The sequence below is a fragment of the Nelumbo nucifera genome, chromosome 4 (genome assembly GCF_055504915.1).
Source record: "Nelumbo nucifera cultivar China Antique chromosome 4, China Antique-T2T, whole genome shotgun sequence".
In the NCBI taxonomy this organism is placed as follows: Eukaryota; Viridiplantae; Streptophyta; class Magnoliopsida; order Proteales; family Nelumbonaceae; genus Nelumbo; species Nelumbo nucifera.
The window spans coordinates 65,133,071-65,154,684 of record NC_142652.1 but is presented as its reverse complement, the minus strand read 5'-3'; the positions used below and the strand labels follow the sequence as shown (position 1 = coordinate 65,154,684).

At 38.3% G+C, this 21,614-nt stretch overlaps 1 protein-coding gene across 7 annotated transcripts in view; it reads left to right on the top strand.

Annotated features, from left to right (window-relative positions):
* LOC104588950 (metal ion-binding protein) overlaps positions 1–21,614 on the top strand; it is a 123,089-nt gene that overhangs the window by 45,950 nt on the left and 55,525 nt on the right. For 6 of the 7 annotated variants that reach the window (XR_016085617.1, XR_016085618.1, XR_016085619.1 and 3 more), the window contains exons 7-10: positions 11,694–11,820; positions 16,593–16,726; positions 16,806–16,865; positions 17,045–17,280. Coding sequence is in view for 4 of the 7 variants with exons in the window: in XM_010247096.3 (XP_010245398.1) it covers positions 11,694–11,820; positions 16,593–16,726; positions 16,806–16,865; positions 17,045–17,280 (557 nt within the window). In the remaining 3 variants the exon portion in view is untranslated. The remainder of the gene's footprint in view (positions 1–11,693; positions 11,821–16,592; positions 16,727–16,805; positions 16,866–17,044; positions 17,281–21,614) is intronic. The other variant, XM_088903584.1, reaches the window with a different exon arrangement.

Sequence of the window (21,614 nt, the reverse complement as noted above, 5' to 3'; positions counted from 1 at the left end):
CATTCAGTTTATTCGGTTAAAAATCAAAATGAATAAATTGAAATTTTCAAAACCGAACTAAAAAATTTAAAACAAAACCGAAACCGAATTATAGAAAAACCAAAATAACTGAAACCGAAATTTTCGGTTTGGTTTTCGGTTATTTCAGTTAAAACCGAATTTTAATAATATATACTTTATTATATATATTATAACAAATAATATATATATTATACATTATAAAACATATATTATGAAATCAAATTTTATTATATTATACATTGATATATAAATATATTATATATTATATGTTACACATTATATACTTTATTTTACATATTATGTATTATATATTACATATAATAATAGAAAGTTTGGTTAATTCGGTTAACCGAATTTCTAATTCTAAAAACCGAAACCGAAAATCGAATTAGTCAAAAATCGAATGAACTGAACTGATTTAACCAAAAACCGAACCAAACAAACCGAAACTGAAATTTTTGGTTCAATTTTTAGGTTTTCATCGAATAGTGCTCACCCCTACTCGTGATTTTTTATAATGTCAACCATTTTGTTTTTGTTTTTTATTTTATTTAAAAGATTAAAAATAAAATATTTAAAATTTACAGTCTTATTAAAAAAGATTAAAATATATTCAAACATATTCAACCATATTTTTAAACTATTAACTTACATACATACATATATAGACATAGGCATGCATATATACATATATTAGCGGGAATCCCCACAAGACAAGGATCGGGGCCCCCATGGGGTGGGTAGTGCTCTCGTTTCCATCCCCCCCCCCGCTAATGGGGATGAAAATTTCCTCATTCGGAGCAGGTCACCGTGGGGATTGGGGATTGGGGAAATGGGGAAAATTGCCATCCTTAATCTCTCCACTAGCTATTTTTTTCTCTAATATGCTTTGTACGATCATGTTAAACATGATTGTGAGCAATATTTATGCATGCTTGATTGTCACAATATAGTCTCATTAGGGTATTTGCATGGATGCCCATCTCAGTTAATAAGGTCTTTAATCAGAGTAGTTCAAACACTCCATGAGCCATTGCCCTATACTCTGCCTTAGCACTAGAACGGGCAACTACAAATTGTTTCTTACTTCTCCATGAAACCACATTGCCTCCGACTAAGGAACAATAACCAGATGTGGATCCTTTTATTATCAATGGACCCTGCCCAGTCAACATCTGTGTAAGCCTTAATCTTTAGATGGCCATGATTGGAACACAACATCCCTTTACCAGGGCATCCTTTCAAATAGGCTAAAATGCTATTAACTGCTTGCATATGAGATGTCCTGGGTTCATGCATATATTGGCTAACTACTCCAACAACATAGGATATGTCAAGTCTAGTCAAAAAGAGATATAGGAGATGGTCCACCAATCTCTGATATATCCCTCTGTCTAGAAGAACTTTTCCTCCAGTAGCACTCAATTTGTGGTTGGAATCAATTGGAGTTTTTACAGGATTACACTCTAATTTCCCAACTTCATGAAGCAAGTCAAGGACATACTTTCTTTGTGATAGAAAAATTCCCTTCTTGGATCTTGCAACTTCAATGCCAAGATCCTTAATCACAAATTTGGAAGCAAGGAAGGACTTTAATTGAGAGATACCCGTGATATTGTCACATGTCACAGCAATGTCATTAACATATACCATCAACATTGTTACTCTACCATCAACTCTTATGAAAAAGGTGTGGTCTGCTTGAGATTAAGAAAACCCAATCTTTAAGATAGTTTCTGAACTTGTCAAACCAGGCTCTAAGGGACTACTTGAGCACATACAAGGACTTCTTCAAGCAGCAAACTTTTCCTTCATTGTTAGGAAAGCTTACCCCAAGTGGTAAGTCCATATACACTTCTTGTAAGTCCCCATTAAGGAAGGCATTCTTTATATCCATTTGATATGAAGACCAGGAGTAATGGGCAACAAGAGACATGATTACACGAATAAAGTCATTTTAGCAATTTGAGCAAGGTTTTCAAATAATCAATGACGTAAGTTTGAGTATATCCTTTGGCTATAAGCGAAGTTTTGTACCTCTCAATTGAGCCATTTGCTTTGTACTTAATAGCATGAACCCAATTACACCCAATAGGAATCTTATCCTTAAGGCAAGGAACAATCTCTAAAGTCCGGTTCTTCTATAGGGCCTCCATCTCTTGGTTCATAGCTTCCTTTCAGTGAGGGGACTGCATTACCTTTGTAACATTTTGAGGGATGGAAATAGAAGAGATGACATCAATATAGGCACAATAGGAAGGTGAGAGAGCATCATAAGACACATAGTAATAGAATACTTGTTGTATGTTCTCTTCCCTTTCCGGATAGCAATAGGGAGATCAAGGTTAGGATCAATAGCAAAATTATCAAGAGGTTCAAGATTACCCAAACCTGGAAGATCATATTATGATGGGCATTTTGCTTCAAGAACCACCCTCTTATTGTGCCAAATGAAAAACTGTTGCCATGATCGAGGCCAATACAGAGGAGGGGGGGAGGGGGGAAGGAATACCATTGTTACAAGGAAGCGAGGAAGGAGATGGAGGAAAAGGAACAAGGACAAGAAAGCAAGGGAGTTTGATCTTCACTTGCATTCTCCCCTTGAAGAGAAGAACGGGATGACTGGAGAAAAGAGGTCTCTAGAAAGGTAACATCCTTGGAAACATATCTCTTGCTAGAGAGAGCATCAAAGCATCTATAGCCTTTCTAGACTGGAGAATAACTGAGGAATACACATTTAATTGATTTAGGATTAAACTTATGCTAGGAAGGACTCATATCATGATCAAATCAAACACAACCAAAGATCCTGTAGGGGTAGATTAAAGGAGGGTTCATTAGGAAAGAGAAGTTGGTGAGGAGACCGAAGGTTAAGGACCCATGATGGAAGTTTATTAATGAGATACACAGTTATCTCAATAGAATCACCCCAGAAATAGATGGGAACATGAGTTTGAAACAACAAACCTCAAGCAACTTCAACCACATGCCTATTCTTCCTTTCAACCACCCCATTTTGTTGTTGAGTATGACTACATGAACTTTGGTGAATAATGCCCCAATCTTCACGAAACCCACACAAATGGTGTTCAAAGTATTCCTTGGCATTGTTAGATCCTATTATCTTAACTCTTTTCTCAAATTGTGTCTCTACCATGTTCAGAAAGTTTTGAACAATCATAGGAACCTCATCCTGACTTTTCATCAAGTAGAGCCATGTATACCAGCTGTAGTCATCAATGAAGAGAATGAAATATACCCACCCATGAAAGGGATAGCATATGGGCCCCAAACATCAGTATGAACCAAATGGAAAGAATCTTTACTTCTTTTACTACTCGCAAAATATGTGGTTGTACATTGTTTGGATAGGTGACAAACTTCACATTCAAGGTTCAACCTTGATACAAAGTCAAATAAATTTGGAAACAAAAGTTTTTACAGAATTAAAAGACATGACCAAGACAACAGTGCCATAATTTCAAGACTCATTTTCTCATTTGAAGAAAACCTAGTTTGGCTCGACAATCCATGCTTTGGAGGTCCACCAAAGAGATAGACTCCATCGACTTCATGCCCACTCCCAATCATCTTCCTTGTACTCAGGTCCTAGAAAACACAATGGGTAGAAAAAAAGGTCATTGAGCAATTTTGGGATTTTGTAAGAGAACTAACTAACAACAAATTTTTATGTAACTGAGGCACATGAAGAAAGATCCAAGAGAAAGGCTATGAATGAGTTTGACTTCACCTTGATCCGAAATAGGAGTGTAAGATCCATCAACAACAGTTATCTTGCCCTTCCCTGGGGTTAACTTGTATGAGGTAAAAAGTGAAGGCATATTAGTTATATGGGCCCTGGCCTCAAAGTCTACAATCCATGGGCTAAAAGATGAGGAACAAGCAAGTGCAATACTTGTCTTAGCATATGAACTAGATGGATTACTAGGTCCAAAATCAAATGACGAGGATGTACCACCCTTTTCCAATTGCAACAGGATATTCCTAAGTTTATCCATTACATCAGAAGAGTCAAAATTGTCAAAAGGTTGGGCATCATTACCAACTATAGCCAAGTGAGCAATGCCCTTCTTCCTAGTTTTGTATTTTTCCGGTTTTAAATGAGGATTGAGCTTTCAACACCTTTCCTTAATATGTCTTGGCTTCTTGCAATAATCACAAACAACATTTTCAGCCTTCTCAATAACAAGGTGCTTACTAATATTTTGCTTGGGTTGATATGACATAAAGGAAAAATGATCAATCACAGGAGGCTGCATCATGGCAGTCATTCTACTCTCTTCCCCTTGTACAAGGGAGTAAGCGGAACCAAGAGTGACAATGCCAGCACTAAGAATATGTTGCCTAGTAAAATCAAACTCTAGATATTGCTCACCATCTTTAGGGTCCTTCCAAGAAATCAAAGATGACTATTTTCCTCTATGTACTTCTAATATTGCTCACCATCTTTAGGGTCCTTCCATACTAGAGCTTTCAAGTTCTTCCCAAATAGATTGTAGCGAAGAAAAATACATAGCAATAGATCTCTCCCCTTGACACATACTACAAGCCTCCCTTCGAAGCTGGTAAACTCTAGCAATATTGTTAACTTGGGAATAAGTGACAACAACTCTATCCCAAATATCTTTAGCAATTGGAAGAAACATGTAGTTATAGGCAATATGAGGTTGCATTGAGTAAATCAACCATGACATTACAAGGTGGTTATCCAGCTGTGACTTTGCAAATTTCCTTTCCTGTAATGAATCTCAATTTACCTTTGCCTGTGATGGTAAGCTTAGCAAATTAGGACCACTCTAAAAAGTTGGTTCTATCAAGTTTAATAGTGGTTATAATACTATTGGAAATATCTACATTTCTCGGGAGCACACTAGAAACCATCTATACATCCTTGGATGATTCCATATTCTATCAAAACACTTTCTTGTCAACCAAAAAGACCCCAAATACTTAACCAAAGCTAAAGACCCAAGAAAATTGGTCACCACATGGTTAAGAAACAAATGGAGGCAACTGATCAAACACACACAGAGAGAGAGAGAGAGAGAGAGAGAGAGAATTTCGGCACCACTTCCCATCACTCCCAAAATTTAAAACAACCTATATGGTCTAGGTTTTGCAGCAGAACTACTCATTGAACATGTTGTATAAGGCTCAACATCAGATCTAGAATTTCTGTGATTTTCTTTTTGAGAAATCCACTAAAAATCATAGAAGCTTCAAACAGCGACAATAGTCATGCCAAAAATCTTCTAAAATCAGGGCGAACCAAACCATGTAGGATTCATTGACTGTTGCCAACACTTGTATAGACTACTGGCATCATTCGACGGTGGTCTGAAGTCAGTAGTTCATCTAGTGGGAGAAGATCAGCAGGAAAGGTATTCCAAGAGCCTTTACCTGCTCTGATACCAAGTTGTAAATCTAGGGTTTGTAGAAGAAGAAGAAGAATGTGTCGAAGAGGGGTGTGTGTGTTCTACAGTTCACACCCCCAAAATGCTCTTTATATTTTGAAAGAAAAAATTAAAGAAAGCCCGTACTTGGGTACCCAAATACAAAAAGATGAGAAGACTAAGACACCCTTGCCTAAACATTCTCAACAGTACCCATTCTAAATAATTAGTTCCATCAAACTTGACAATAGTGATCTAAAAAGTTTTGTCTGTCATACTTCCAGTCCCTACAAATCCTTCCCCTTGAGCCTTTGATTCACTCCTAATTGTCTCTCATGATAGATGTTAAAGTAGTTTTGTTCTTTTATTTTTCTATTGTTTACAATACTGGTCAACTATTAATCATACTGGTCAACTAACAATAGGAAAAAAGAAAAACACCAATTGCTCCTAGGATGATTTAACCACCTCCTAAGAGCTGTCGATCTCTATAGGAATGAGAAAATAACCCAGAAAACCTTGAACTCCCACTTCCAAAATTAGGTTTAAACCCTAAACCTAACACTTGGTTTGTTTGAACCTTTCTGGTTACTGGGAAATCTCCAAGATCACAAAATACCCTTGGCAGCAGCAAAAAGCTTTCCAATAACTTCCAAGAGTCGGGCGATATATGTTCAACTTCCAGCCCTAGGAAGTTCTCATGCAGTTGGCTGGATCTCTGCATGAGAACCTTAAACAATCCTAGTCCTGCTCTGATACCAACATGGATGAAGTTGTTGACAGTCTGCCTTTGTTCTGATTAGAAATCAGCAAGAAAAAGAGAAAAGAATGGAAGGGAATAGAGAAGAGGAGAAGAGAAGAAGAGGAAGAGAGAATGAAAACGGGGTGCAGTTCTAAGAACTAATAATAAGAAACAGTAACAGAAAAGATAACAAGTAACAATGGGACCACACACTAAATATCTGTATCTCTACAGACCATAAAGCTCCCATTCTTACACTCCTTCCACCAATTTGCATCTGACATCTCTGGATCAATTACATCCTTTTGCAACTTCAACAGCAACCCCACACACTCCTCCATTTCCCAATCCAACAAAGGTCTTCTGAAGGTAAGACAACACACAACCACAGCATTTCTTATCTCATAGCATTGAGAAACTGACAACCCCTTATTGCTCTAACTATAGAGCCTTGGACACAACTTGCAGAGTTTACCCTCCCCTAACCACCAATCCTCCCAAAACCTCATACTAGAACCACTCCCCACCTTCCAAGACATGGATGAAACAAAGAACTAAATCTCATGATGGCCTTCCACACACTCACCCCATAAGATCTCACCTCCTTCGCATCCCACCTAAAAATCACCATCCCATACTTGCAAGCCACAACTCTTCTCCAAAGTTCTCTCCTTCCCAAACCTCCAAACCCATTTCCCCAACAATGCTTTGTTAAAAATCCCCACTCTCCTTACACCCAACCCCCATCTTTTTTTGGCCCTACATATCCACTCCCATTTGACCAAATGAAATTTCTTTTTTCTTTCCACTTTAACATTCCATAGAAAATCCCATTGTTGAAGTTTTTCTATTTCTTCTTTCACCGAAGCTGATGCCTTTAGGAGTGAACTTACCTTTCCATCCTGCCATAGAAAATCCCATCAGAGGGATTTCCTTTAAAAAGACAAGTACTTACCTTTCCATCCTGCCAACCTTTTTTCAATTCAATCCAAGACAGGTTGCCAAGTGGAGGAGGAAACCGCCCTAGCCCCAATAGGTAATCCAAGATAAGAGAAGGGAAACTCTCTTACTCTCCAATTAGACAACCTAACGAGCCAGAACACTCTTCCAACACTGATTGCTGAACATCACCTACTCTGATCATCACACTCTTGTTGAGATTAATCTTTAGACCTGACAACAGCTGAAATCATTTAAGAATACCCCTCAAATTGAGCACCTGTTCCACAAAAGAATCTAAAAATATCAGTGTATCATCAGCATATTGGAGATGAGAGATGACCATTCTATCTCTTCCAACTTTGAACCCATTAATCAGCACCACTTCCTATTCACCAACTTGCTCAAGATCTCGACCACTAAGACAAAAAGCATGGAAGAAAAGGGTTCCCCTTGTCTCAAACCCCTTGAAGCATTAAAAAAATGTTCAAACCCCATTTACTAAAACTGAGAAAGAGGCTGACAAAATGCAAGCAAACATCCAGCTTCTCCTGTCCTTCATTTTCCCCCCAAACCCATCCTTTTCATAACTTCTTCTAAAATACCCCACTCCACATGGTCATATGCCTTCTCTAAATCAAATTTTCAAATCACCCTATCCTCCCTACTTCTAATTCTCGCATCCACACACTTGCTATCAAGATTCCATCTAGAATTTTGCCTCCCTTAAACAAACTCCATTTGTGTAGGATCCATTACCAAATGCAGCATCGCTCAGTCTTACTGAAAGAACCTTAGCCACAATTTTATATGGACTGGACATCAAACTTATAGGCCTGAAGTCTTTCACCCTAACAGCACTGTCAACCTTCATATTTAGAGGAATGAAGGTTGCATTTGGTAGCTTCTCTATTTTCTTTTCAATCCACAACTCCCTAAACATTTCCAGCATATCTTTCTTAACTATATTCCAACACATCTTAAAGAATGCAATGTTGAACCCATCCGGCCCAGAGCCTTCTCCCCCTTCATGGTTTTTATTCTGTTCCACACCTCATCCTCCTCGAACTCCCTCTTCAACCTCCCTTTTAAACCCTCCTCAAACTGAATAAATTCTACTTTCTCCATCTAACAGTTTCTTTTAGGAAGTACTTTGTATAAATTCACATAAAATTATGAATTTCCTCTGCTATACTCTTCTGGTCATCAATAATTCTCTCCCCCTCCAATCTCAGAATAGTGTTTCTTCTTCTTCTCCCCCTCACCATAGCCTGGAAAAAAGCAGTATTTTTGTTCTCATCTTTCATCCATGATCCCTAGCCTTTTGCCTCCAAGACACCTCAAAACGAATTAACTTTTCCAGCTCCTCCGCTTCCAGCTTATCTAACTTTGTAATCTTCCCTGAAACTTCTTTCTCACCTCCACATTCCCGAACACTGATATACTCCAACCCTTGAAAGTCTTCTTTGAATTTCTGCAGCTTCATTTTTTTTCCAAATCAGCTATAATTTTGAACGTAAATTTTGATGACTATACTATAGAATTATCTTCCCTAACTATCTCTTATAGCTGGGATATCAATCACTGAAGAGTAGATAATCCTGCCTACCTTATCGCTTCAGCAAAATATTGGTTATCAATGCAATGCATCCCAAAACACAAGCTGACACCTTGGATCAGACAAATCTGCGATTTTATTCAACTAAGTTTCAGCATGTGCCTGTGATGTACAACTTGAGAAGGCATTCTAACAAAATTATTTCTGTCATTAGTAGCCTTATCAATGATTCACATCTCAGGCCTAATGCCAAATCAACTGTCCTTTGATAAGATATTGTTATTCCCAAATTATTCCATGCACTTTCCCCGCCATCAAGTCCCTCCCCCTGACATCAAATGAAGCATTGATCTTTTTTTTTTTTCTTTTGATCCCTAACAGAAAACAGGACCTCATTAAATTACACAAAAAACAGTACAACAAGAGGTTGTGATTTTACAATACTTGTAGAGAATGTGAGCATAGTCCTTGCTATTCCACCCCAATACAAGCTTTTACAATTGAGCTCAGTACAACTGATATCTAGTAACCCCTTGCTTTGCTAACCCATCAGCCAAGATGTTGGCACATCTTTGTACCCATTGTATTTTTTATTTTTATATCTTTTGATATTTATTTAAACCTTCTGATTTCATTTCTGTAACTCGATTTATCTTTACTGCTATCCATCAACCAACTTATAATTACTTTGCAGTCACCTTCAACAACCAATTTATCAGCTCCCGCTTCCTTTGCCTTTTGCACCACAAGCACTGCAGCCATAAAGCTATTCCCAGATAGAGTATCCTTGCCCTATTGGTCCTGAAGATAATGTAATTAGATTTCTGTTTTCATCTCTTATTACTCCAATTCCAGAAAGACCTGGGTTTTCCATACTACTACTACCATCAAAATTCAATTTAAACCATCCTCTAGGTGGTGTCCATTCCTTAATTACCTTAGGTTTCTTAGATGAAGAGCTTGCACCCCAATTCCTGTAGAAGTAATCCATTGAAGTCTGAGAATAGGTCCAATGTCTTTACTCGATGTGCTACCCTTACTATGATAATACTTTCAATAATAACCTCCTTGCTTTGTTCTTTGCCTTCAAATATTCTTAAATTCCTCTCCTCCCAAAGTGTCCACAACACCACCACTTTTGTACACCTCCACATAATTATACGTCTCCTCTTCTGACATCTAAAATTAGACCTGTAGAACAACCTATCCAAACTAACAAGGGGGATCCACTTGCACCCAAAACAAGCAAGGAACTAATCCCAAATACAATAAGCAAAAGGACAGGAGATTAGTAAGTGGTATGCAATCTCACCATTCAATTCACAGAAGATACACCAGCTTGGAGAGAGACACCAGTCTCACCATTTCGAAGGATTAATGCTTCTAATGAAGACTTCCCAGGAGAAGGCAGCAATTTTTAGGAGGGATAGGGGCACACTATCTCTTGAGAAATTTGATCATTCTTATAGAGAATGAACCATCATCTATTTTCCAGCTCCCAACCTCATTTGCTGATTTTCTCCACTAAGCTATCCCCACCATTTTTATATCACATACGGATATTTGATAATCACCCAAATCCACTCACTATTGATTGCAACCATGGGTTTATTATGACCTAAAAATTTTGGACCACCACCATCAAATTTGAGCCCATGTGATGTATCCCATTAAGGCTCTTAAATTGATTTCAAAATATACCCCTAATTTTATATGTATTTGCCTACCATATCTCCCTCTTGAATCACAACCCTTCATTCTCTGATTTCTACAATGTGCCTCAAGCATTTATTTTTTATCATCTCTCTTCCCAAAACACTGCTAACCACCAATCTCATTGAAAATTATGTGAACTATCCCTCTTACTATCTTTTTTGCTTTCCAAAGCTAAACTATTTGATAGATTACAACCCTTCTTCTTCTCTACTTCCATTTTTAAATTGATTACAATCCTTCCTCTTATCTACTTCTTTGCCTCTCATATCGACGCCTACCAACTATGAAAGATCACTTATACCCTTCTGTCCTTTCCATAAAGCACATCATCATCTTTTGTATCCCACCATGTTATTCCTTTCATAACATCTTCCTAACCAAATACCCTTTAACCTCCACCAGTTGGGGTACCTTATTGCAAAAATATTCTTTCCCTGCATTTATCCATCGTTTTCCACATTCATGAGACCCTCTCCCTCAATCTTCACCTTGATTTCATATGACTAACAAAAGATAAAATTGGCACTAAGAAATATTAACTTATTCAATTGGATTCCTTGAAATCTATAACTGGTCCCAAGACCTACAATTATGATTAACACAAACAAATCACCCAGAAGTAGACCTGTTCATGGGCTTGGTAGCTCTGTGGGCCTGTTCTTTGTAAGGCTTGTAGATAATTAATTTTAGGCCTACGGGCTCAGGCTCAGGCCCAAAACATTAGGCACAACTTTTTTCGGGCCGGGCTTGGGCTTTCTTGCCTGGACCAATAATATTTTATATAATAAAGGATATGTAATATCTTTTTTCCTTTATTTTGTCTTCTCTTTTCTCAAGCTGTAGTGAAATCTTTTGGTATTTTTGGTTTTTGAGGTTGTTTAATATAAAATAAATCAGTTTTGTTGTTGACTAAAAAAAATCATTTTTCCCAATTTCCAGGCTGGGCTTCGAGCTCAGGCTCGGGCTTTAGGCTTTATATGAGGGCTGGGCTCATGCTCAAGATATAGGCCTGATGTGGTCGGGCTGGGCTCGGGCTTGGGCCTGAATGCGTTCTGTTAATGAAGAGGCAAAGCCCAGCCTGGCCCAGCCGGTGAACAGGTCTACTCAGAAGTATCTCCATTTATCCAATAACTTGAAGTGTTTGAATGCCCAATGAGCAAAACAGTATCCTTGCAGTATTAACAGGAATTTTTCAAAGATAATTTACTAAAGACTTGGAGCCTCCAAGTGTCATGAAGTTCCTAGGCTTTATTTAAACAATGATGTAAAGTATAGAACTGATATTTTGTCTCTTGGTTTCTAGGTTCATAAAATTTCACAAGCTGATATAGACACAGAGATAGTTTTTAATTGTCAAATGGGACGGGGACGTACTACTACTGGGATGGTAATCGCCACTTTGGTATACCTTAACAGAATTGGAGCATCTGGTAATCTCTCTCTTCTCCACTCAATATAAACTTATAGTTTAATTTGTTGTTTTTCTCATAGGACTCCTATAAAAGGAACAATTTTAAACACAAGGTCTATTACATATTTTAGCCCTTGGCAGAAATGGTAATATATATTATTAAACCATATGAAACACTAGTCAGATTTATTCATTGTTCTAAAAATTGTGATAACAACCCAATGGTTTAATTGAACTGCATCAAGTATGTTGTCATTTTATGCAGACTACAAAAGCAAAGCCCTCAGATAGGAGGGCTTCTTCAACCACATGTCTAGGCCTCTACCTGGGTTGGGTTGGATGCATGTTGATCTCTAACCCATCCCCCAACCACCCACATACATCAATAATTCATATTTCTAACATGTACATGGATTGCAACCCAACCTAACAGCCTCATTTTGACCCACTTAAATACTTAAACCTATGTAAATATTTGAGAAATAGTTCCTTGGTTTTTTCATAGTGCCTCATTATTGGGTTGGTTCAACCAGATATACAAAATGAAACCTGGTTTAAACAATTTTGGAGGAGAGAGAGAGAGAGAGAGGGGGGGGGGAGAGAGGTAAATCATAGGAAGGTAGAGAAGAGAGAATGGGAGGAGAGAAATGTGAGAGTGAAGATGAAGAGAAAGGAAAGAAAGAGAAGTATGTGAACCGTGAGGGGGAGAGAGAGAGAGAGATGTTATTGACTCAAATGTGTACACATAACCCAACCTCCCTATCTAACCTAATCCTCTTAAGTCCATCCAATTGATTATTCAGCCCATTTATGACCTACTAAGGTAGAGTTCGGTTCATGGTTCCAAAAAGGGGTGGGTTGGATGAGTGGAGTGGGTTGGTTCGGAAATTGTTACCTCTATTGGGGTCATTAGCAGATATTATATTTGAAATTAACATATTTTTTAGCATATTTGGTTCAAGTATTATATTTTTCCTAATGGTTCCGAGGCTCTGGTCTCATTGAAGATTTGAAGTCGTTTTTTTATCAGTAAGAGAGATTTTATTAATATCAATATCAAGTATTACAAAGGTGGAAGTTCCACCCTAGAGACACTCTATAGAAATTATAATTTTTCCCAAAATATTTGGTGTCTCGTTGTCCCTTGTTTGGCCAGTACATCTTCCATCCCATTTGCTGATCTTCTCACCCAATTGAAGACAACATTCAGCTCCCGTGATATGCTTACTATTTCCCGTAAGTATGTCTATAAGACTTGGGAGCTACCTCTTGTCCTGGAAATGACCACCAGTGAGTCCACTTCCACCTCCAAGTTGTGGAAACCAAATTGCATTGCAAATTTTAGCCCATGGAGTAATCCAAACAACTCTGCTTTCAATGCATTACCATCTGTTAATGACCCTGAGTACAAAGCTAGTATCTTTCCTTCAGAGTCCCTGAAAACCCCTCCCATCCCTGCCACAACCTGACTGCCAATGTAACTCTCATCAAAATTGAGTTTGACAAAGTTGATTGTTGGTGGCCTCCACTCCATATTTACTCTTTCCTTGGCTTGGGCCAAAGAAGTCACTTCCTTCCAGATTCTCAATATGTCATTTGTTGAGAAACCATGGAAATCCTCCATGGTTTTCACCCAGTGTGCAACTTTAAATTTTACCATCTCCACGACTTCCATTTCTGATCTATTTTTTTCATTAAAGATCCTCCCATTCCTTTCTTCCCGAATTGTCCATACCATGGCGGTTCTCACTGCTTTCCATTTCTGATCTATTTTTTTTCATTAAGGATCCTCCCATTCCTTTCGGTTGTCTCAAGAAATTTGGATCAAAGAGACCCACCACGTCCTCCACCTGCACCCAAAGAGAGAGCAAAGCTGCTCCCAAATACAAAGTACAAAAGGATAGGATAAAAAATATATGGGAAATGGTTTCACCATTGCACTTACACAGAAAGCACATGTGAGGAGAAAGGCAAGTGTTTGGCCTTCTTTTCTGCAGCATATCACAAGTGTTAATCTTTCCAGGGAAGACTTCTCAACAAAGTGCCTGGATTTTAGGAGGGATTGACTTGCTCCAAATTTCTTTCACCGGGAAATTTACCCCTGAGGTTGTAGTCTGAACTAAGTTGAAAAAAGAAGCACAAGTGAGAGTACCATCTGAAGTGATAGACCAAACCCTGTTGTCCTCTACATTTTGATCCAAGAAAGTAGAGTCAAGAATGGAAAACATGGGAACAAGAGAATTGCATTCTGTTTCCCTCATGTCCCTTCTAAAACCAAAATCCCAATTAAAGCCTGAAGCAGAGATGGGTTCAAATTTGTATCTCGATAGTGCATAAAGCATAGGGAGTTGGACCTTTAGTGGTTTCACACCTATCCAAAGGTCCTTCCTAAACAAGACTCTCAACCCGTTTCCCACATCATATTGGATGAGATTCACAGAGGAAGGATAAATCTCAAAAATTTCTTTCTAGGGAGAACAAGAAGTGGCATTGGAAGCTACCTTTGCATCCCAGTCATTGTCCATCCGACATTGTATGCTTGCAATCACCTTGTGCCAAAGCCTATCATTTTCCAAAGGGGACCTCCACAGCCATTTCACTAAGAGAGCTATATTCTTTTGGGTTAAGTTTTCTATTCCCAACCCGCCCCTTTCTTTGTGTTTACTAACCTGTTCCCATTTCACCAAGTGGTCTTTCTTTCCCTCCTTTGCATCCTATAAGAAATCCCTCATTACCTTTTCTAGTTGCCTAGTAATTTTTGTAGGGATATGGAAAGTGGACAAAAAGTAAATGGAAAGATTAACTAAGGTGGCTTCAATCAAGGTTATCTTTCCACCAAAAGAAATGTAGCTTCTTTTCCAAAGAGCCAATTTTTTAGTAAACCTCTCTGGCACAGGCTTCCCAAAGCTTTGAGATCTAGGATTTCCTCCCAAGGGTAGACCAAGGTACACCAAAGGCCAATTTTTGACTTAACACCGTAAGAACTCTGCTATTATAAGGGCTTCCTCCTCTTGTAAATGCAGTCCCACTAGACAACTTTTCCCTAAGTTGATCCTTAACTTAGAGAGATTCACAAAAGAGATGACAAGGGTTTTTAGGTTTCTGAGGGATTCAAGGCTGAAATCATCCATCACAAAACAAGATAATATCTTCTGCAAATTGCAAGTGGGTAGCTACCATCTCAGCCCTTCCCACTCTCCAGCCTCTAATTAGGTTATCCAAGTCCACTTTTATGATCATTCTACTTAGGACTTCAGCAATCGAGGTAAAGAGAAAAGGTGATAAGGAGTCACCCTGGCTCAACCCTCTTTTGGCTGTGAAGAAGTCTCTGAAGACCCATTAATCAAAATAGAATAATGCACTATGCTTAAACAACTCCTGATCCAAGATCTCCATTTCTCCCTGAAACCAATTCTCTCCATAATCTCTAGAAGGAAAGACCAATCCACCAAGTTATAAGCCTTTTCTAAGTCCAACTTGCAAATAAACCCTTTTCCCTTTTTGTCTTTCTCTGCTACGCATTTGTTAACCACTAGAATCTGGTCCACAATTTGTCTCCCTTCCACAAAGGCACCTTGGTTTTGTGAGATAACTAATAGTAAAACCTTCTTTAACCTTCCTGAAATAACCTTTGCTATTATTTTGTAAAGGCTGCCCACCAAGCTAATTGGCCTTATCCTTTGGTGTTTTTGCTTCCTTTTTCTTGGGCATTAGAGCAACAAAGGTAGAGTTAGCCCCTGGAGAAATTTCCCCTTTTTGGTGAAACTCATCAAACACCTCTTTTTAATCCTTTTCCAAAAAATCCCAGCAGTCTTGGAAAAAGCCATAGCGAACCCATCTGGCCCTGGTGCTTTTGATCTTTCCATGGAAAACACGGCCTCTCTAATTTCCTCCGTGGTGAAAGCACTCTCCAAAGCCCTTGACTGACTCTTTGTCACCCTATCCCAATTCAATTCATGGAGATCTTGTTTGTATCCCTCTACTCTACAAAAGATGCTCTTAAAGTGGTCCACTAACACCTTAACAATCTCTTCTTCTCTTCTAACCTCAATACCATCCACTTCCACCCTTGTTATAAAATTTTTCTTTTGCCTCCCATTTGCTAAAGAGTGGAAAAACCTTGTATTTCCATCCCCCTCCTGAAGCTACTTACACCTTGACTTGTGTCTCCAAGCTATTTCTTCCTTTCTTAACACATCTTCCAATTTCAATTTCAGATTCCAGCGCTCTTCTCTTTCCTCCTCACTCAAAACTCTCCCAGCTTCTTTTCTGTCCAGTTCCTCTATCCTAGAGGAGATTCTTACTTGAGATTCCTCAACTCTACCAAACTGGTCTTTATTCCATTCTTTCAGTTTCCTCTTTAAGGATTTCAACCTCCTCATAAAACTTACGTTTTTTAAACCACTTCTCGGCTGCTGCTCCAACCACAAAGATTTAACTTTTTCCTTGAACCGAGGGACTTCCAACCACATATTCATTTCACTAATGATATACAAATTACAATATCAACCATTCATTATTGTTTTATTAGAGTATAATAATATAACATAATATAATAATCAACTCATGTGTAGTTTGTTTTTTTAATGACATATACAGCCGAATATGATTCCATGACCACCTTAATAAGGATCCTCTACCTGAAAGATCTCCTAGAAAAGTCTGTCAACACCATTGATCTCTTACTGGACCTGTACTTCACATTTTTTTAGATCCAGCTGGTGAATTTTGCTTGCCATGGTTCCATTGGGTCTAAATTTTCCTATTTTGTTCATGATTTGTGGAATACAGGTATTCCAAGGACAAATTCTATAGGAAAAGTCTCTGATGCTGGATCTGACATCACTGATAATTTTCCAAACTCAGAGGAGGCTATCCGCAGAGGAGAATATGCAGTGATAAGAAGCCTGATTCGGGTCTTAGAGGTATTCGAAATCCACTATCTCTTATTGCCACATTTTTCCTTTTTCCCGTTGTAGGATCTACTCATCAGAGATATTTCAGGGTGGTGTTGAAGGCAAAAGGCAAGTGGATAAAGTAATTGACAAATGTGCCTCTATGCAGGTACAGCTCTGTTAAGTGTTTGTGTTTTCATCAGGGTTTATATGAAATTGTGAAAATTCTATTCTCCATCTGTTGCATGGTTCTCCAACTGAGCACTTATATTGTGTTTTCACTCAAGGGAATAAGCTGACTCTGAAAATCAGTTGTTTTAAAGTGTTCTCTTGTGGTTTGTGTGACAGAATCTTCGAGAAGCAATTGCTACTTACCGCAGTAGTATTTTGCGCCAACCAGATGAGATGAAGAGGGAGGCATCACTTTCTTTTTTTGTGGAGTATTTGGAACGATATTACTTTCTTATCTGTTTTGCTGTATATATTCACACAGAGAGAGCAGCTCTCCATCCTAGTTCATCTTGTCAAAGCAGTTTCTCTGATTGGATGAGAGCAAGGCCAGAACTCTATAGCATACTCCGCAGGTGAATGATCAAATAGTCATGCTGGTAAATCCCTAGAGGCAATTTTATCTTTCAAGCAAGTTGGGTATGACAGCTGACTCTTCCTAGTCTGGGTGGTACCATAGTAAAAAACGAGTGCTTCATAAATACAATATGGGAAACATTCTTATACAATTTGGAACCAAGAACAAAGAATACAGTCAAAAAGTTCGGCAAATAAATATAATAATGTAAATGGTTGGCCAAATACACATTCATGTTTAGTACGTTCTCATTTAAAATGTTCAAAGTAAAAATATTTATCAGATTTTATATGTAATTATGTATAATAATTTTTTGCAAATATCGATGTATAAGATGTAGAGGCAGTATGATCTATATGTATAAGGGCAGTCTGTCCCAACTTTGGTTCAATTATCCATAACAAGGGAGAGGTTGAGGAGAATGTCACCCATAAAATTAGAGTAGGATGGGCTCAATGGAGGGTGTATCTAGATTCTTATGTGTAAGGCAAATACCACTCAGGTTAGAAGAAAATTCTATAAAACAGATGTAAGACCAGCAATGTTGTATGGAGCTAGTGTTGGGCAGTTAAGAAACATGTTCAAAAAATGAGTGTGGCAGAAATGCTTAAGCTGATATGGATGAGGGGAAAAACTAGAAAGGATAAGGTTAGAAATGAAGTCATTTAAAAGAACCTAGGAGTAGCTCCAATTGGTAAGATGGTTTGGAGTCTTTGGACATGTGCATAAAAGACCACCTACAACAACTATAAAAAGAAGTGATCTCTTGCAAGTTGAAGGGGCTAGAAGGGCTAGAGACAGACCAAAAAGGACATGGATCGAAGTAGTTATAAATGATTCAAGTGCTCATAATTTAACAATACATTTTGGCACTAAACAGAATGGAATGGTGAAACAGGATTCATGTAGCTGGCTCCATATAATTGGGATGAGGCTAAATTTTCTTCCCTTGTTCGCTCTCTTTTTTCTTCGGCTATCTCTCTGTTTCTTCTCTTTCTGATTTCTGACAGAAACATGATGTCAGAGTTCTATAACTGCAATAAATCAAGTCTATCCTTCTCTCCATACACTCTTTTCTTCCTTTTTCTTTGATTTGATTCCAATAGATCAAAGATGTCCCTCTTCCATTCGAGCACAACAGTTGCCCTTTTTATTCTTTTTTCTTAGCCTTAGGACCAAGGATTCATTCCTTGTGATTTGGATTATTTTTTTCTTAGCCTTAGGACCAAAGATGCCCCTCTTCCTTTTTTCTTTGCCTTCCATGGAGGTATAGGGGTCCTGGCTGTTCTGATCTGATTTGGATATTTTTTGGGGAATTCTGTGGAGTGCTCTCATTCTGGTTTGGATAAAGAACTGAGTATTGAATAATTGGAGCTATAGAATGCCTGTTGGAGGACTTACTGTTCAGATCATTTACATAATGATTTGGATGTACACCAGTCCAGATCTATGTGAGAAGATGGTCTCCACTCTCCACTGCAATAATCTGAGTTCATATTGTTGAGAATCTGTAATGAAAAATATTTTGTAGCATGCCAAGTGTTTTTCAGTCTTTTCCTCTATTTTGTATTTGGGCGCCCATGGGCAAGCTTGTATTTTTCTCCTCTTAAGTATAAATACTATATTTTTTATGTGAATAGTAAAAAGATACACCATTCGTAACATGGCTCTCTCTCTTTTCTTCTTTTTTATTTACCTCCTCTCTCTTGTCTTTCTTGTTCTTCCCCCCTTTCCTCTTCCAATCAACAACTTGATATCAAAACACCTTCTAGATTCATGGGAAGACTTCTGCTGGTGTTCTTCATCCTAGAGGCAACCTTCTAATGTCAAACCACCGTCAGATGATGTCAGCAGTTTGTACAAGTGGTGTAAACATCCTTGAATCTGGTACAGTTCAAATCACCTTGATTTTAGGGATTTTTTATATGAGTTTCATAGCCATTCAAAGCTTCTATGAATTGTTTGAATGTAGGTTATTTCAAGGCTAGTAGGGGTCTAAGACAAGGGGAAATTACCTTTCAGCAAATATGATAAAATGGTTAAGAGACAAAGAGGGGGGTCCTTGGAGATTGAATCATTATCTGACAGAGGCTTGGAATTCTTTGAATTGTTTGAATATTAACTTAGTATGGATTCTTAGGGAACACAATCATACTGCAGATGGCCTAGCTAAATTTGGTGTGTACTTGGAGCATTTGTATAGCGACAAGCTTCCTCCTTTGTAACTTGTAGGGGTTCTTCCCCTGCTTTGTATATCTCCCCATGTTCCCTCTCTTTTTCTTAATGAAATCTGGTTAAATTTCCTCAAAAAAAAAATACAGGAAATATGTTGAATGAAAAGAACAAGGTTTTGGATTTCTTGGCGGCAATGTTTTAAAACGCGGAAGTGAAACGTGAGGCGTTCCACTACCTAGAGACGTGAGGCATAGTGCAGAACACAAGAGGCGTAAGCCTCCTTAAGAGGGGGGGGGTTATGAGGAGAAAGGGGATGAGGATGAAGAGGAAGGGGGGATCTCATTTTTTCTTTATTTTTAATAAAAATCTTTTATATTAAGAAGAATAAAGATGCATAACATTAGTTGAAAGGGGGGTCTTTCCCCTGATCTTTTCCTCCCTTCCCTTTCCTTTTCCTTTCTTTCCTTTTCTCTTTTTTTCTGCTTTCTTTTTCTTTCCCTTCCCTTTTCATTTCCTTTCCTTTCCTTTCCTTTTTTTTCTTTTTTCTGTCTTTTTAAATAAGATGTGCATGAGGTGCATGAGGCATACACCTCATGAAAAAAGTGCAAGAGGAGTACGCCTCTTGCACCTGAGGCATATGCCTCAGAGGTGTCAACGCCTCTGACATACACCTCAGGGTGTTTTGGGAGTGCCTCGCCTGGAGGCACGCCTCCAGGCGTATGCCTCCCACGCCTTTTAAAACACTGCTTGGTGGTTTGAATCCTGAGTTTGTCTTTACTCAATATCATATCCCAAGTACAGAGATTGTTTCTCTTGCAACCACCTACTCCCTAGTACAGGGTGAGGAGAGTAGGAAAGCTGCCATGTTGCCATCTCCCGTGGTTGACACTTTGCTTTCATGTCCTCAAGGCCCAAGTAGGGTAATATTAAACCTACAATCACTGGGAAGGCTAATGATGTAATTTGTGAAACCTGAAAGGTTTAAGACAATAAGGGTAGTGCTCATTTGGTTGTGGTTGGCAATGATGTTCAATCATCTGCTCCTCTAGCTTCATCTAGTTATAGTATTCCTTCTAGTGCATATGCTAAGATGGGTGCTGCACTAGCTTGCTTCTCAACTAACAGCCCTTGGATTGTTGATTCTGGGACCAATGCCCACATGACTGGTATGCTTTCATTTTTTTAATTAATACAAATTAACCCCTAGGAAGGGTAAAGTTACTATTGCTAATGGATCCCAAACACTTGTCTTTGGTCTAGGTGAACTTAAGCTTGCCCACGACCTTTCCATGAAATCTTTAAGAGTGGAGTTAGCCTCCCTAATAGTCAAGGAAAGGTCTACTGTCTAAAGAAGTCCCTAAATGAACTCAATCTCTTAGAGCTTGGTTTGACTTGTTCAGAAAGGCAATCCTGAAGATTAGGTTCTCTTAATCTTAGGCTGATCATACTTTGTTTTTAAAAAGGCATGATGGCCAGGTATCTGTGTTGATAATATATGTTGATGATATTATTGTAACCAGGGATGATATCTTTGGAATCTCTCAGTTGAAATCCTTCCTTACCTCTGAACTTGAGATCAAGGACCTTGGTATCATAAATATTTTTTGGAATTGAATGCAAGATTGAATAAAGGGGATTAACTTTCATTGATGACTGCACTCAGTTTACTTGAATTCATTTTCTCCACAAGAAATCAGAAGTTTATCATGTATGCAAACAATTTCAGGCTTATGTCGCTAACTAGTTTGAAGCCAAGATATGTGTACTATGGTCCGATTCAAGGGGAGAGTACCTTGACAGTGATTTTCAAACCTACATGAAACAAATTGGAATCCAATCCAAAAATTCCATCCTGGTACCCCTCAACAAAATGGGGTAATAGAAAGAAAGAATAGACATATTTTGAGTGCAATTAGAACCCTCTTGCAAGATTTCCATGTATCTCATAAGCCTTCTTCCATCTGTCCTAAACAGCACTTCTCCTTTTCAGTCCCTCTTTCACAAATCTCCAGAACTATCTATTCTCAGAGTTTTTGGTTGTCTATTTTGTTCTTCTTCTACCCCATGAACACTCAAAGCTAATTGCACAAGCAGCTTTGTGTGCCGCTGCATTCGGATTTCTCATAATGTAATTTTTCTTGAGAATTTGTCTTTCCT